Source organism: Chelon labrosus (assembly GCF_963514085.1).
Source record: "Chelon labrosus genome assembly, chromosome: 22".
Taxonomy (NCBI): Eukaryota; Metazoa; Chordata; class Actinopteri; order Mugiliformes; family Mugilidae; genus Chelon; species Chelon labrosus.
In genome coordinates this window covers 5,620,319-5,638,702 of record NC_140355.1, presented here as the reverse complement: position 1 = coordinate 5,638,702, position 18,384 = coordinate 5,620,319, and the positions used below count along the sequence as shown (strand labels likewise).

The 18,384-nt window shown below is 40.5% G+C and overlaps 1 protein-coding gene across 1 annotated transcript in view; it reads right to left on the bottom strand.

The window, feature by feature from the left end:
- Positions 1-18,384, bottom strand: part of LOC311507875 (leucine-rich repeat transmembrane neuronal protein 4-like) — a gene marked incomplete at both ends in the record, with an annotated part of 108,638 nt that overhangs the window by 22,624 nt on the left and 67,630 nt on the right. Inside the window, one exon of the mRNA XM_084572414.1 lies at positions 12,172-13,799. Within this exon, the coding sequence (XP_084428540.1) occupies positions 12,172-13,799 (1,628 nt within the window). The remainder of the gene's footprint in view (positions 1-12,171; positions 13,800-18,384) is intronic.

The window sequence follows — 18,384 nt, the reverse complement described above, 5'->3', positions numbered from 1 at the left end:
ATACTTTAAATTTAGGGATGACAAGGCAAAGGCGGTGTGCCAAATATGCAGTTTCAAACTGACCTCCCATGGTGGAACAAGAAGGATTAACGGTCACCTGAATGTCATAAATAAGTGTGTTTCAGCCAATACAGAGAAAATACAACGATCTCTGCACGCAACTGGATAATCCTACAACCAGTCAAAGCAATAAATTATGTGACGTATGCTTCTCGGCTAATGCTTTATGCAAATGCAATGCAATGGCAGAATCTAAACATCTTATATTCACCAATATATGCCAACACTTCTCTGACGACAGCCATTTTGTTGCAAATAAAATCAGCTCAGTTGTTACTCTTCTGTCCATCACTGCATAAAGCTCACGCAGATAATGTGACTGGCCCAGCAGATCTTCCTCTACCATGAACTTTGAACGGAGTGACTCCAAACAAAAAATTCCCCCAACTAAAATCTGGTCGGCGGGGAACTTCAGGATGACTTCAATTATCCTTAGATAATGTTGGTTGCACAGTTGCCATCATCAATCTGCTTTTATTTCAGACACTTAAAGAGTAACGTACACGTAATCAAAACGTGTCCATACTTTGCTTGGGAAAATATTTGCAACTGATCCAAATAATTAAAACAACATCAAATACCATTACGGTAGAACAGAACAGAACGGAAATAGTTTCAATTAAGCCTGAAGACAAATGCTCCAGCACTATCTCAGGCAGAATGACCAAACTTAGTAAATGTTAGCTATTCATTACTACTGTGCACCCAGACCCCAAAATCGGTGTTTTTCACAGGCCTAACTGATTGACCACAGTTTTATCACACAGCCACAAAGACCAGATAGAAACTAAACCCAAAATACCTACTCTCAACTCTAGCTGCCATTTGTCATCATGTTAGACCAGTGGGCTCTGGTGATCCTTTACAGTCCCTGAGTGGGGCTGCAGAGAGCTCACAGAGAGCTCACAGAATAGCGATGTCATTGTCCAGCACGGTGGACTAAACGTTCGCTCCCACAAGAGAGACTTTTACATTTACTCAACAGCTGAATGGGCGATGTCAACACACTCCATGCCACAGCTCAGCTTTCCTTCTTCATCTAAGCATGTCTCTTTTCTCACCACATCACAGATTCTCCAAAGAATGAGACGGAGTGGCTAAAAGCCTCTGCTTCTCCTATGATTAGCTAGAGTTATCAAGAGAATGAGAAATACAGGCAGGGGCAGCTCTTTGTGTGGACTTTTTATTGGCCACTCAGCCCATCACTGATACATTCAATTGTTGTATTGGATTTAGGACACTTTCTTTTGTACCTTTTTGCACCCATTTGTCTTGTATTAGACGGAAGTTGGATCAATAGCTAGAGTTGAATTAGTGTGTATTGTGTGACCTTCAAAAAACAGATAGTTCATTTCATTCTGTATGTTGAATTTTTAAGATACTGAAAGAGTCATATTTGTTTTAAATGTACTTTTTCCTTGGTATTGACTTTTGCGGGTGGTAAGACTCTCTTCTCCCCTGCAGCTGATGCTTGAGGCAAAGAAAGGAAGCAGGGCATGGTGAAATTATGGAATTGCATACAAATAGTACACCACTAAGGCACACTTCACCTGACATGGGTAAGCTGTGAGCTAAGATGGCCTCTTAAGGCTCTAAAAACAAACTGACACCTACGCAGAGCCTTCACAGAGCCTTCGTCGTAACTCATGCGCACTCCCTAGAAATGTACCTATGCGCTGTGGCAACGCAGAGCGCAAGAGCTGTGATTGGTCCGCTTGGTACTAGCGTGTTTCCGCTTTAGTATTTCCGACTGCTTCTCCATCTCCGCAGTTTTCAAATTCATTGTTTTGGATCAATAAAAAATCGGTAAGGTCAAACGAGGAGGTTTGGAGATACAGACATTTGTATGACTTGTGTTCGGGAAAAGTTTCAGTTGCCGTTGTTGAAAGTGAAGCAGGAAGTAGAAACAAAAATGAACCCGACTGGCAGCTACTTTAGACTACATAGCGCCGACTAGCATTTGGGTGGCGTTCTTATAGAGCGAGCCAGACTGACGAGTACAAGTACAAATGCCTAGCGTAGGTTATGTCCCACAGAGCTATAAACTCTGCTTAAATCACCTATTACTCTTCTGTCCATCACCGCATAAAGCCTGCACAAATGAGTTGACCCCAGACCAACTTTACACCAAAAAAAAAAATGTTGTGACAGGGAAGACAGGGAACTTTAGCCCAGCAGGCTAAATCAGAAAATCACTGATTTGAGTGATACATAAAGAAGGGTCACAAGTATCTGTACAAACTGTACACTGGCATGTGTATTGTATCTACACACAGCTGTCTTTTCTGCTGCTCTCATTGTACAACTTCTCATAATTATTGCACACGTTCATATTTATTTGTCTACAAATGCGGAAGATATACATATATAGATATACAGTATGCATAAATACATACATGCACACACATACAGTATATACACTGTAGAAAAATATATTTTTTTGATTTTCTTTATTGGACTCTTTAATCCCTTGCTACTATGTCATTCTGAATTTCCCCTACAGGGCATCAATAAGGCACATCTAATCTTATCTCATCTTATGTTAGATATTTATTCATTTAAGGAGATCAGATATAACACAAAAAGTTTTTTTTTTATAATATAAGTCTGGCTGCCCTGGTGCCCTGGGGGTTTAATATGCTGAACATGTCAGCGACAGACTGCTTCAGTTCCAGACTAGGCAGGAATCTTTGTTGCATGTCATTCTCCATCTCTCTCCCATTCCCTCTGATGTCTCTCCGCTCCCCACTGTCACATGTGTGAATTAATTAGCAAAGCCTTCGTGGCACCGTATTCTACATTTACAACATTGCATTGTTCCAGAAATGCGCTAAAACAGCCTGCGTGTAGGCTGGCGCGTTGCTCATTTTAATTACACTGACCGCTCAGCATAGTAATGTCATGATATAAGGACCCGTTCAGTGTCTATGTATACATGTGAGTCAGCTTTGCAGATATTAAGGCTGTGGCGAAATAAGATGTTTGTCTGTTTTCGACAGAACAAATGAAGGTGGGTGGGTTGATGCTACTGTTATCTGTGGATGAGGTATACAGCAGCTGCCAAAAGCCTGCAGCAAAAGGAAAAGAGAGAGTGGGGGGGACGGAGCAGATTATAAAATTCAATTTAGGGCGAAAGTGGGGGCGGATCTTTTATATAAGGATCCACTGAGCCGTTGTCCCCTTTCAGAACAAGAAACACACACATAAACGCAGTTTCAGAAATCTGCTGTAGAATCTTTTCTTTCTGTGTTTTTGTTGTGAGACCGAGTAAAACAGGAGATCCCTATTAGTCTTAGCTGCAGGGTCCAAACCCGGCTCCAGATCCTGTTAATAATACAGCACTCACTGGGGTTTGTGTTGAGTATGTGTGACTGTATTACTGCATGTGAGATAGGAGGGAGAGCTCCGGGTAAAGAGCCACGTTCACGACATTGCAGCGCACGCATCGTCACCTAGTGCAACCCCGCTCAAGTTCACTCGAGGATGACCCAGCAATCGAGGGAAGCGGGCATGGGATTGCCCCTCTGAGATAGTTAAGAGGCTATTGCACTGAAGAAGTGGAGATACTTCTCATCAAGGGCTTCCCTGGCATTGTGGTCGAGGCAGCTGTCGAACCGTGCGCATTTTTAATGATGATAAATGAAGATGTTTTCCAGTTTTTCTCCGCTTTGTCAACCAGAAAAACACTTGGGCCGAGCGGCGCAAAACATACATCTTGCTCTCATTAGCTCCCCGTAGCCATTACCGGCGGTTCAGTTTTTGGCTGGCATGATCTCCCTCCAATGCCAGTGTAAGACACAGGGAATTAAAAAAAAAAAAGGCATTAAACTGAAACAGCCATCTATTGATCATACAAACCTCTCAATAATTAATTCTCCTAAAATCATGCAGAAACGATTAACTTAATATTTTAAGACCAGAGAGGATTTCATGCTGCTCGTATTAAAAGCTGTTTCACTGCCTGCAAGTGAAAATTTCGGGAGGGGATCTGCAGTGTTAAACTTACTGTATGGTCATTGAGATATTTCTCCCTAGTGTACGCCCGCTCGTGCTTAAGCTCTTAATGGTTCCTTCAAACTGTTGCGGTAAAGGGAAGAGGGAGCGGAAAATGAAAGTGTTCTCCTAAATGGTTTTTTGGATGAACGCCTGTCAAGTGGAACGAGACTGGAGGGGAAATTAGCCAGGGGACATGCAAAGCGAACGCCGAGGCTGGCTGTGTGACATCCCTCTCTCTTCAAAGCCGTCTAGGGGGTTAGGTGGAGGTACGCTCACAGTATCTCCCAGAAACAGGGAGCGCTTGAGGAAAGACCAAAGAGGGACGGCGAACCGGCGAATCTGATTTTTTTTCTGTGCCTTATACTGTGTGAGACAATCACAGCCTCAGTCACTGAAGTCTGATTTCTTATGCTTTTTCAAGCGTTTTGATCCACTTACTAGTCCTTTCGTGTGCTGTTATCAAATTTGAATCTTCCGCATTCAGCTGATTTTAAATGATTATGGTCTTTTTGGAGCCTTAAAAACATCGCACAACAAAAAAGCAATTCATCTCCTTAATCATTCATATCTACTTGTACCGCTGATTTGCCACACATAAGTACTGTACTACATTATCCTCATTAACTCTATCCACAAATGCTAGCACTGATCTTGCAACAGTGAATCTTTTATTAACTGGTCTTTACAATATTTTGTTCTCTTCCACAATCTGTCACCATGAAAGATAGCGGAACCATTTAATCTTTGAACATCAATACCTTTGAAAGAACAGTGCAGCAGTTGAACTCAATATGTCAAGAATACAATACCATGAATTATGTTCTAACAACATTTTTTTTTTTCTGAAGGAAAAAAAATAAGTTTAACCTAGTTTATGAAGTTCACACCAGTTTTATTAGCTTTGTAGCTGCTTTGTACAAGAATTGATCCGAAACGTACCATTATTTTAATTCCGCATCTTGAGGCTCAGTCTGTTCAGTGTCACTTTAAAGCCACCGAGAGTTGACTAGTGAGATTTGACTCACGCTAGATACTCTACTGCTGCTGGTGTGCTTTGCATATTTAGGCTTGAAGTGTGATATCACCCACATCTGTGTTTTCACTTGTTTCATCCTCCAACAAGTGTGCGAGTGTCTACAGACAATAGCTGACATTTTTCTGACTCAGTGAAAGATGGGGCAACGCGAACCTTTGAGATTGCGTTCCCAACATGAACTGCAGAATGTGGAGGAAAAAAACAAGAACACTGAGGTTGTTACAGTTTGGCAGTGTTTAAATATTAATTCAAAATGGTTAATCCTGGTGTTAGCGCTGTAGTCAGAGCAGATATGAAAGTGATGCCTAACATTAGCTATTTTTGTTCTATTATTCCTTTACGCTATATGCTGTGGCTGTTAGTTAACAAGTTAAACTGGATTTTAAGGAGGAAACTTTAGACTACATAGTCTTCTGCCAATAAAATGTTTGGGGCTGAAAGTTGGTCTGGAGTCACTCCATCGGGAACTTATGATGCTCAAGCAAAGATCTGCTGGGCCAATCAAATTATTTGGGACAGAAGAGTAACAGCAGTGTAGTCATACACGTCCTCTGAGCACCATGGAGTTGAATTTGTTTACAACACAATAGCTCTGATTGGTTGTAAGACTATCCACATGCTTAAAGAGGTATTTTTACATGTATATGTATATTGGTGTATTTATACATGTATCTATATATGTACATATGTACAGGTAAAAACAGCAGAAAAGACAGATGTGTGTAGACACGTGTCTGTGTACAGTACCACTAAGGAGTGTCTTTCTGATTTAGTCTATCTGGCTAAAGTTAGCCTTAGGATTTTTGATCCAGCAGATTGGCTCATATTGTTTAGTGATGTGCAGTGATGGACAGAAGAGTAACAGCGACGTAATCGTACGTCATCGTCATCTGAGAGCCATGGTTGAATTTGTTTACAGCAAAATGTCTCAGATTGATTTTAGGACTATCTAATTGCATGCAGAAGTATTTTATATCTCTGAATCGGTTGATGCAAATACAGGCCCCATAATGAAATCCAGATGGAGTCTTAGCAGTATACTTACTTACTCGTATTTTGATAAGAATTCAGTCTGGCCAGACTTAGACCTCAGGCCTGCATTTGTTCTTACATACTAGATAGGAAGTTACTTCTAGGTTACCTCCAAATAAACTTTGAACATAATCCAAATAAGAAGGTCGTCTAATTATGGCTAGACTTGTCATCACCCTCTGGAGAAACACTCAGGTACATCGTAATGCTGTTAACGAATCTACATTCGAGAAGCCTGAGCTAACTTTCATGTGAGCTTCACAGACAGGATGAGCAGCCTCACAGAGGAGGATTGACAGCTCCCTGCTAGCTACCACCTAGATTGTTTTGTACAAAAATGAATGCTACCTTCAAACGGAGCTTGTGATTATGCCATGAGAAGATGGGTACACAAAATCCTTAGTGGTCAGGTGGTAACATCCACATAACAGCTAAGCGTGCTAGCTAGAAGGTAATGTAAAAACTTTCACCACCATATGTGTTAAGTTACTTGATTTTATTATTATAAATACAGTTTTTATTGCACACTGCTAGACCTGAGTCACAAATAGCATCTTTTAATGTGTCAACATGTTCAAAATGACAGTTTATGAACTTTGAACCATATTGGTACAGGGAATCCACAAACAGCTCCTAAAGTCTATTCACAATTAATATAAAAACAACTCACTGAAGATTTCAAAGATTTCCCAGGTGTTTTATATATACATTTATACAATATAATATTTAAGAACCACTTACCCCATATATTAATTTTTTTAAGATATATCCCTTTGTACTGTATTGTTAAAAAATACTTCTATGATTTAGTTTTAAGTCTGGAAATATTGTAATGTGTTTGGGGAAAAAAGACGATCGATTTAATAAAAAAGAACAATAAAAAAAAACACACTAAAGATTACACATCTTCTTTGGCAGCCTTCGAGTAAAACATTCCCCTGATTCACCCATTATTTACAAGTTTCCAGCGTATTTCCTGGTTAGTGCAGGTTTGCAGTGGAACAGCTACACATCGTGATCTCATATAACTGAAAATAAAAGCACCAAGGAAATTAAATATATTACTGGAAATATTACTTTTGAGTAAAAACTTTTCACCCAGTAGTTAGATTACATTGGGTTAGTATCAACATTCATTCACATCAGCTTAAGAGAAGGATTGCTTTCTTTGATGTATCACGTGGAAAGCACGGTCTGTCTTTTCAGCTCTCTAGAATTCTGCTTCGGTATGGCGGTGGCAGAGACACGTCCCTAAAACCCCTAGGAAGTATCTGTTCATTTGGAAAAACACTGGTCGCACACTTTTAGTTGAAATGTCTTTGAGTCAGGCTGGACTTCATCTACGGGTTAGTGTAGTGTTTTGTTGCCAACTGACACAATAAATGTTACCAGCATCGGAGTAAATTTACAGCAAAGGCTGTCATTATAAACTTTAAATTAGACTGTCACTGATTTACGCTTTCTGCAGCCTATAAAGACAATGTTAATTATGTGAATTATAATTAAAATTGTGGCTCTTACAATTTTGAAATTGAAAAATAGAAATATAACAAGAGTTAATTACCGGTAGAATGTATAGTAAGCGCGTTCATATATAATATAGTCTCCTTTTAATTGGCTGCTTGTGTCAGTGTTATTGGATTTTCCTGCAGTAATTGCTTTGCTGTCATTGTGGGACCAGTTCTCTAAGAGATTATGTAGCTGCTAAAAGCTTCCTGCAACTCCTACATGAGACACCTGCTCGCATTTACAAATACCTATAATATGATGTGAATGGGTGCATTAGTGAATAGATTTTGGTGATTTCAGCAAACTCTCCACAAAGCACTGCCCCAGTCTCAGCCTGAGATGAACCCTAATCAGCCTGGGTAAACGATAACCAATGGCTGGATTTGCAAAGATTTCATTTCCAAGTTTCCTACCCTGAAAACTTTAGGCCTGAAGTGAAAATGAAAGTGGACTGTTTTCTGCTGGGTTCTGACACTATTCTGGGCCAGCTTCACAAAACCTCGCTAAATTCAAGCCGCAGCAAGGTAAATGTGTTGTGCAGGCTTTTGTTCCTCCACATAGCGCTCCATGGGGACTGCTGGTGCTGCACAGAGCCGTAATGAAAGGCACAGCCAGCTGTGCCGACCAGCTAGATGGCCCTTTCATCAAACTAAACCAGGCTGACGCCAGCTCCTCAATTATTAAACGCCTGGAATAAGCAACCGCGTCGAACTCCCCAATCAAACTACTTCAGACACCCGTCAGTGATGCTGAAAAGAAAAGACTGTTTTGGAGATGATGAGATGCGGATTAGGGTTATGAAGAGAGAGACAATAGACTGACGCTGATTGTTACAGAAATATTTGCAGCTTTAAGGGATGGAATCAGGACGCTGCTATTGTTTGGTAGCAAACTGCAGTCAAGCTATGGACTGGTGACAAACACAGCAGGCACACGCCTTTATTTCTGCTTTGGAAAGATGTCAAATACATCCTTATATTGCATTTTAGCCTATAACAAGGTAGCCACATTAGATGCCATCGACTTTGCAGCGCTAACAACTACAATATGAATCTTCGTACATGCTTGAGTCATATGAGAATTGAGGGGTAGAAGTGTTCCTACAGCCTTTTCCACACACTTGCTAATTATGGAGGTCATCAAATGGGAGATAAGAGGCAAACTTAATTGAGTTATTCAATAAACTATGGCAGGTGATCAGGGTATTCAAAATAATAGCCTTACTTGACAAAAACTTGCATGTCTGGTGTTAAATTAGCCCAACGTTTTAAGCAAGCGGCAACAAAAGAGGTTTGATTGGATTAGTTTTCATTTTCATCTCACAAATGTCAAATTAGTTTGTCCAAAGCAATGCTTTCGATCGCTGGTGAGTTGCTTGGGGTGCTTTCACAACTACTGTTTGGATATTTTGTTCGGATTCAGGGAACAGTTGATACCGTATTGTTACAATGTTGTATTTAACCTGACTATTCTTCTGACAAGCCACAGCACAACACGACATTTTTGCGAACAGTTTTGTGATTGGTCAGAATTTTGCAGGAAACATTAGATTTCAGGACATCAGCTGCTCTGTGGTACGTGTTCGAGTGTTCTGTATATGAACACCAGGCTCAGTTTGATCAAGCATCGTGGCTTTGTGTAAAAACAACATTTATGTATATATACGATGTAAAGCAGCACTTTGTTCTGAAAGAGACTGCGATTGCCGTGCTCACACCAGCTCAAACAAACCAACCTGAGGGACAAACGTTCTCAGACCCATATGTGAAAGCAGTCTAAGTACTGGCCAGAGGAGAGCTTGGTCATGGTTCAATGTATGATACGTCTATGTGTTTTCAATAGTTTTTGGATTGCAGTGAAGTTCTGTGGCATGCACTCAATCAAGCTGGGGCTCATCTCATTGCACAAAAAGTAGAAAAATAACAACCTTTTGGAAATCAAAAAGTTCTCCGCAGTCGACATACTGAATGTGCCAAAGCGGAATTCCTGAATATCTGAATGGAGCCAAAAGCTTCAGGATGAATAGCGACTTAATTGGCTCTAGATTTATCATTGGTTTCGCCCCTTAACCACCACTGGACTGAACCTTTGAAGAGCTCTTTCACTCAGGGAGCACTTGACAGACGGGCTCAGTCACTGATTACTTGATTAGCTGCTACCTTATGAAATCCCATGCATACAAATTGCATGCACAAACTTCAAGTTCATGTTTAGAAGCAAGACTGAACAGACACCTTTCAGCTGTGCATGCCCCAGGAAGGAATAAAGTTCGCTTTATTGCCTCTTCACCGCTGACTGTGTATAATCCATATAATCATAATCCACTGCAATCAATTTCACTATAGCTTCAAATGTTAGGGATTGAAAGTTGTGAGAGTCAACTAGTCAGATTTTTCCCTCTTAACGTACAGCATTAGGAAAGTTGAACTGAATAAAATGCCAGAACTGAAAGGAGAAGAGTTTCACAATCCATGTCCACTCCACTGACAATAATAGAGGACTTATGACTTACACAGAATGAACTGAGTTGGTTGACCTTTAATATCCTGCATAGTATACTGTGCACCGAAAAATCATTTTACATTTTTTTTTACTATGGCAAAGGCCAAACGTCTGTGAGGTATAATAACAATGATAATGTACTTGAACAATTTAGGAAAGTTAGATTCTACACATGCAGTACAAAAGCTAAAATGATGACCAATGGCCTATGACGCAAACATGTTTCCCTAATGTTTACCATATGGACGCACTGTCCACCACTTTGGTTCCTACTGCAAAATTCATCATGGCGATAGTGGTCTCAGAGCGTTGCAGTGTTGCAAGAAGTGAGTCTTTTTAAATAGAGACCCACTTCTTGCAACATGAAGTCCTAGCTCCATCCATACACTAGCAATATTTTATTACTATACTTGTTTCACTCATATTTGAAACATTTGAAGGGGGAGATACGCAGCAAGGGTTACCTCTTTATAAGTGGCCAGAGGTTAAGGCAGGGGGAGAAATTAGATTTTAGGTTTTATTATATTCCTTGATTTTAGGTTTTGTTATATTCCTTGATGCCTGGGTTCTTTCTGTGTGGTTTGCATGTTCTCCCTGTGTCTGCGTGGATTCTCTCTGGGTACCCCTCCCACCGTCCAAAGACATGCTCGTTAGGTTCATTGGTGATTCTAAATTGGCCGTAGGTGTGCATGTGAGTGTGAATGGTTGTCTGTCTCTCTGTGTTAGCCCTGCGATGGACTGGAGACCTGTCCAGGGTGTACCCTGCCTCTTGCCCGATGACAGCTGGGATAGGCTCCAGCCCCCTTGCGACCCTTCACAGGACAAGCGGTTACAGAAGATGAATGAATGAATGAATTATATTCCTTGATACCAGATTCTACTGTTTGTTTAGCACTTTTGACACTTTTTTGTTTTATTTATTTCTAAACTCGGTTAGACGCATTGGTGAATACGCCACAGGTGAGCAACAATTGTTTTAAATGGCTGAACTCGTGTCCAGAGATTAAAAGTTTTCATGAGGGTGACTGTAATTACCCAGATTTATAAATATGCTCCTTATCACAGCGGAGGGATCCACATTTAAGCCATATCATAAGCTTTGGGATAACCACATTGCCTCCTCTCTGTGCGGATTACCATAAATCTCCTCAAGTGAGGAAGCATGCACTGTGCAAGACAAGCGTGGTTAACATTGAAGGGCTGTTGCAATGCACGTATCCACAAGACCATTCCAATCTCAAACCTTGTCAGTAATACATTTTCAACTTGTGATGAGCAAGATAATATATTTTGCTTGTTCTTCTAATGATTGGCTCTCAAGCAACGATTCTCACTTTGTTATGTGATAGTCAAAATATGACCGGTAAATAGATAGGTAAACACATAGACCCTTGTTTTTTGCATACATTTAAAGAGTTTGTTAGTACAGGAGGCCTAACAGAACACATTTGGTAATTAGTAATATAAAATACTCATTCCCAGATAAATAACTTCTTAAGGCACATATAAGTGTACTAGTCCACACACACTCCACCACCCCCAAACAGACACACAAACAAAATAAATTCCTTAAAACATGAGCCATGCCATGCTGATGTGTAGTGGTGTCTATAAATTAGTTAGACAGAGTCCAATTATTCTTGGGTCCCTTAAATTCAAAATATAATGAAGAATTTTCAGAAGTGTAGCTTTGAACACAAAATTTAGACAAATCGTTGACTTAAAGTTAAAAACTTCAAAGCTACATTCAGTTGTATTGTGTTATGATGAGGTTCCCTGAGCACATCTGTGGTTTTCTTCTTCTGGATGCGGAGTGGATAATTTTCCACTTCAGAATTGAATTCAAAAGTAGAAATAGAATAATTGGAGACATCTAACATTTAAAATAAGTATGTTATGAATGAAAAGTGTTAAGGGTGCTTAACTGTGATTTAAAAGGGTCTCTTTACAGGGCATACTTGATAAAGGATTTACCTCTCTGTTGAGTCTTGTATTTTGATTTTGAGTTTTTAGTTTTAGGCTGCGATGGATCATACCTCACACTCCCTGGAGCCAGAAATTGTGCAAGTGCAGGAACCAGTGCCATTGCCTAGCACTTCCAATTCTGGTGTGGCTGCAGGGTTGTAGCTCATGTAATACTCTTGGAGCTGGGAGCTAAGGTTCTGCTCTGGCTCTGGACTCTTTTTGCGACGCTTCCGTCCCACCATGGAACGCTGCTGCAGCAACCTGGTAGCACCTGGGTAGCGCCGCCACAACACATAAATAATTGTCAAGATTAGGGACATGGTGAAGAAGATTGCCACGCTGCCGACTACCACTTTGTGCAGAGTCATGTGCTCCATCTGTGGGGGTGGTATGTGAGTGGGGCGAGTGCGAACTGCTGAGTCTCTTGGATCTTTGCTCATATGTCCTGGAAAGGTAGGGTGAGGTATAGGTCGAGGTCTGTAGGGTGGGGGAGGACCAAAGGTGTTGGTTGGTGGCAAAGGTGGAGAGCTGCTAGTGGGGGCAAATGTTGGTTCAGCAGTGGCTTCAGAAATGAGCTCAGACGTTGGTGAGGGTGTTTCAGTCAGAATGTAATCAGTTTCCTCACAAATACCATGGTTCCTAGTGGCTTCCATGATTTTTTCTCCCTGGAGATACTTTGGACTGCTGCATATCATAGTGGTGTCTTTACTGCCCCGGAAATTCCTCAACCAAGCTACAAGTGGGCAAATTCCAGTTCCACAATCCCACATGTTGCCAGCAAGGCTTATGGTGGTCAGTGAAAGCCATGCTGACACTGCCTCCTGAGACACATTGGACAGCTTGTTGGATTCCAGGTTCAGGACTTGAAGATTGGGCAAGCAATGAAAGACAGCAGGATCCAGTGTCTGGATTTCATTTCCAGACAGGTCAAGTTTTTGCAGCGTATACCAAGTCCACGGAAGGCCCTGGTTGACTACCCGAATGCGATTCCACTGCAGATAGAGGGATCTCAGATTGGCCAAGCGTGGAAACAGAAAAAAGTTGATTCGTGAGAACTGGTTGTGCTCCAGATGTAACTCCATCAGCTTCTGTAGCCCCAGAAAGGTGGTACGGGTAAGAGCCTTGATTCGATTGTAGCCTAGGTCCAGAAACTCCAAACTCCTGCACTCCAGGAAAGCTCGAATTGGGATATTGGAGAGACCGTTTGAGCGTAGGTGAAGGTTTTGTAGTTTTCGTAAGCCATGGAATTGACCTGGCTGCAGGATTTCCAGTTTGTTGTAAGACAAGTCCAGACTGCGAAGATTGGGAATTCCATGGAATGTTGAATTGTGTAGGGATGTGATCCTGTTGGAGCTCAGTATTAGTTCTTTCAGCCTGCGGACCCCCTGAAATGCTCGACTGTCAACCGCTGAAATCTGATTGTGGTCTAAGTATATCCACAGAAGCTGGCTGAGATGAGCGAACTGATAGGGCAGCAGGGTGTGCAGTTCATTATAGCGAAGGGAGAGGCCCTGGCAGCCGATTGAGATGTTTTCTGGGACATCTAAAAATCCAGACTGATCACAATGGACAGTTTTTCCTTCACATCGGCAGCTATTGGGGCAGGTGCGCTCACCAAAACTGAATAACAGTGGAGCCCGCAAGAGGAGGAGCAGAGGAAAGAGGAGGTGTGTCAGTCGTCCATCACACAGCAATGGACCTATAAGAAAATAGAAAGAAGAAAGGTAGAACTTTAGATAGGAATTGAAGGTACTGACTGAAGATCAAGTTACAGTTACATGAACCAGAAAATAACATGAACAACACGAAAACTTACAATCTTGATTGTAAGATCAGCATTCTCTCACAAGAGACAATATATTTTTATCTTCTCATTATCACTGAATATATATTTTGATAAACAATGTTCCGAAATAGTCTGTTTTAAATTAAAAGTAGAGCAACAGCTGTAGTCTAATAATTGTTTTCTGATATATGTACCTTGTGTCCCTTTTAGACTCCCCTCAAACATACTCCAGACTTCTCAAGGATGTTGAACATCTGGATAAACATTCTACACATCTGCTAAGGTTAAGACACCGGGAGATTCTGTGCTTAATTTGTAAAGCGAACGTTTCACAGGATGATGTGAAAGTACTGTTTTTCTCTGGATTAGTGCAAGCCGTTCTCATCTAGTTTTGAAGATTTGCCAACACTTGCAAGACCTCTCTGACCCCTAAGTTGAAATGAGACACTCTGAACTTTCTAAAAAAAAAAAAAAAAAGTCTCCAGGAGATTTTAAAAACCCTCAATTTACTCAGCTTGAAGTACTAATACAAATGCACAAATATTTGCATTTAAAACAAAAGATGGTGTAACAGCAGTACCATAATAGTCCCAGAAGATTCAAGATTCCACAACCTTAAAGTTATTATTTTTTTGTTCACCACCAAACAAGTATTTGCTTACTTACTAGTTTACATACTAGTAAACCTCCTCTATGCAGATGACACAGTCATATATTTTAATGCTCTGCTTATCAACCTAGCCTTCACAAATACCACCACAATACAAAAAACACTATAAGCAAACATAAACTGCTAAATGCAGGATTCAAATAGTAACAACAGATGCTTTCCATCTAATTTTTTACTGTCAGTCTTGAATAAAACCCTTGCCTTTTGTATCATATAACAACGTATAAGCGGAATACCAAGACATCAAAGACTAAGAGTACACATTTTGGGGTTTGCAGTGTTATTTCATGCTGTGTTAGTTAGCCCTAACCCAGCCATGTGTCGTAATGCTGTCAAATGGCAGGTAAATAAAATTAAAATATGTTGCCATGACATGCCAGAAGTGATTTCCCATTTGTACGAAATTCCTCGATACCACATAGGAACCCGTATTGCTTAAATCTATTAATAGATATATCTTGTCATCTGAAACAATGGCAACCTCAGCTTTCATTTAAATGCAGAGAAAAAGTGCTTTTGGACCCTTTTTCTATTGCTGCAAGACAGTGAGACCACAAAAGCAAGGTGTTTCATGGCCAAAAAAACTCAAAAAAACCCTATACTTTCAAACTGAAGCTGACAGCCTGCTCTTTGACCTTACAGGCGCGTTTGTTTTAGAGTCTACCGACTGAAAGAACATGCATCTCTCTCCTAACACATTCTGACTACACTATGTCAAGGGACACATCCATGACCCAAGGCTGTGTTATGGTCTCACTCTGTGCAATGCTCAGACCAAGGACAAAACTGCTTTCCAGTGTATTATTACCTCCTCTCAATTGTCTGTTCAGTTTTGTAGCTAAGGATTTGACAGTTAATAAGAAAAATGTTAGGGCTCAGTATTTTTATGACATCATATTTCTATACACACAAAGATAACAACCACCTATCTCATGTCTTACACAAATGTGACAACAAGCATATTGACAGAACTGAGGAATCATATTCATCACAACCAAACATTAAGTGTGCATTTACTAATGATGTTGGCTGCCCACAGAACTGTACTTAGAAGGAAATGATCATATGTACGGAAGACACATTTACCCTACTACACTTGTGAGGACCCTAACTGACTGATGCATTACTTAGGAGAAGTCAACACAAGACAAATGTTCCACACTTAAAGGTATAAAACTCAAGGTCTAAAAATCTGTCCTCCCAAGATCAGAAATACAACAGCAAACACACACACAGACACATCAAATGTTCTGATTTCTTTTGTATATGCGCAAAAAGTTACCATCTGACTTTGGACAAGGTTTACATAATGACATCAAGTGAACGACATGAATACCAAAACAAATGCATCTGTTTTAGGATGTGCTACTGTGTATACGTGAGTTATCGCTTTCCAGAGCAGTGCGGACAGACAGATGCGCATTACTAAAGACAAACGGACAGCGACGGGGACTGTAATGATGATGAATCAATGATGCAAGATCAATCATAAATGTGCATATCCTATAATCCCATCAAATATATCAACACTGACAGGTCCTCAGAAAGCGAAAAATGCACAGTTTGTAAATTGTTGTGTAATGACTCTTGTAATTGTTCATTACAAGATTCAATATGTGGATTTAATACGTACATATATATACAGAGAATATTCAGATGTGTTTTGTGTACAGTAAATCACTTGCCATTTCTGTGTGCTAACCTGCTGCAGGAAGCTGCCAACTAAGAAAAAGAAAGCTGGAGAAAAAGCCCTCCATTGTGTGGCATATGGTGAGAGGAAAAACATTATTATGCATCATTATATCACAACTTGGGGATTGTCACACAGCACAGTGACAATTTTATGCTAAAATGGTTAGCAAACACGCCAGGTCCCCGATGAGCTGCAATCACATCTTGCTATGCTATATTGTACCTCGTTACTGGAAAGTAACTATTCACTTTCACCTGCTGAAAAATGACATTCTGCGAGTGATTGAATTTCTTGTTGCTTTACAAGTTCAGAATTAATGTTCTCTTTTGAATTCTGTAATGTTTAGCAGTTCATCCTATTTTCGTCCCTGCAGAGATTAGATGAGTAGAGCATTATTTGAAATTCCCATTTTATAGTAAATACGTGAATAGATGTTTTGATTTATAGTACTACCTCCTGTGTGACGTGGTTTAGGGTGGTTGTGCTAGAGGATACCACTTCGCAGTATTAATGGCAATGTTAATTAAGTTACCGTGTGCTTACTGGAAAGTGTGTTATATGAATATTATAACATGTGACAAAATTATTAATCTGCATGTGGATGGAGGTAGAAATAGGCAATCATGTGACATGCAGATTTTCTCCTAACCCTAACCATGGCCCAACATACCTTCACTGTATGAATATTAATGTAATCAGTTTATAGATGCCCTCAGACATCACCTACACAGTATGTTTCCTGAAAGGCAGTTTTGAAGCTCAGCATAGTGGATCCAGCAGCTGCCATCTTGGCAGTGCCTGATTCCACCTAACCACCATTTAATCTATGAATGCTCAAGTGGATTGTAAGTGGAGCTCTGGTGTGTGGCTTCACACATAGACTGTATATAAATATGGACAACGTGTCGCCGCTTTCTTGCACAGGCCACACTGCCGCTATTTTCCCAGGGATACAGGCAGCGCCATCTTGCGAGTTTGGAGACAGAGTCTGCGCCGTACGGTCGGAGAGTAGAGCAACGCGGAGACGATGACCCGGCCGCACTTCCTCCAGACTCACTTGTGATTTTGTTTAATTAATACTGTGCTCTGCTCTACCCCCACCAGTTACAAGGAAATGTTGGATTATAGCAAAAAGGACATAAGTAGGAACGACAAAATGATCCGAAAGGCTGGTCATGTCATTGGCAGTAAGTTGGAGACGTTTGTCTCAGTGAGGGACAGGAGGACACTGGACAAACTGCTCTCCATCATGGACAATCCGTCACATCCACTACACCAGACAATAGAGGGGCAATGGAGCTCATTCTCGAACAGACTGATCCAGCTCCGCTCGCACACTGAACACTACAGGACTACTTTCATACCATTCTCAGTCCAGCTGTACAACAACTCACCTTTCTGTAACAGATAACTCCATGTTAGTCATGGTAATGGACACTATTGCACCTTACTATCATCCCTGTGTATATAATATATATTCTTCTGTCTCTATTTATTGTACATTTATATATACTAATATGCTAATTTGTACATTTTGCTTATACTTTTTTATTTTATTTTATCTTATTTAATCTTTCTTTTATCTGTGGTTCTTAAGAGTGTTACTGCTACTGTGGTTCTTAAGAGTGTTACTGCTACTGTGACCAAGCAATTTCCCTTGTGGATGAATAAAGTTTATCTAAGTCTAAGTATACACTGTACTTATTTTAAATGTTTTTTTTACAACTCTCATGACCCCTGGGACTGCTTTATGGTGCGGTTGGCATGGCAACTGGTGATTGTCATTATGTCACATCCTGTTTCTATAGCGTCAAACATGGAGGAGGTGGAGCTTATGACCTATACTGCAGCCAGCCACCAGGGGGAGCTCTACTTGCTTTGGCTTCACTTTTGAGGAGCTGTTCCGCCTTCCATCCTTATACTGTCTATGGTCTGATACTAAGGCAGGCAGCTGGCAACCTGTGAGAGTACTCACCTATCACTCAAAGCGGTCACACCCTTAATTATGCATAACTTTAAGCCTTAATATAACAGAAATCAGTGAGAACAGTTTCTATGAATATGAAACTAGCTACAGAGATTAAAAAAAAAAAAAGGCTATAAACTCATTTATTTCTGTTCTAAAGTTGACCATT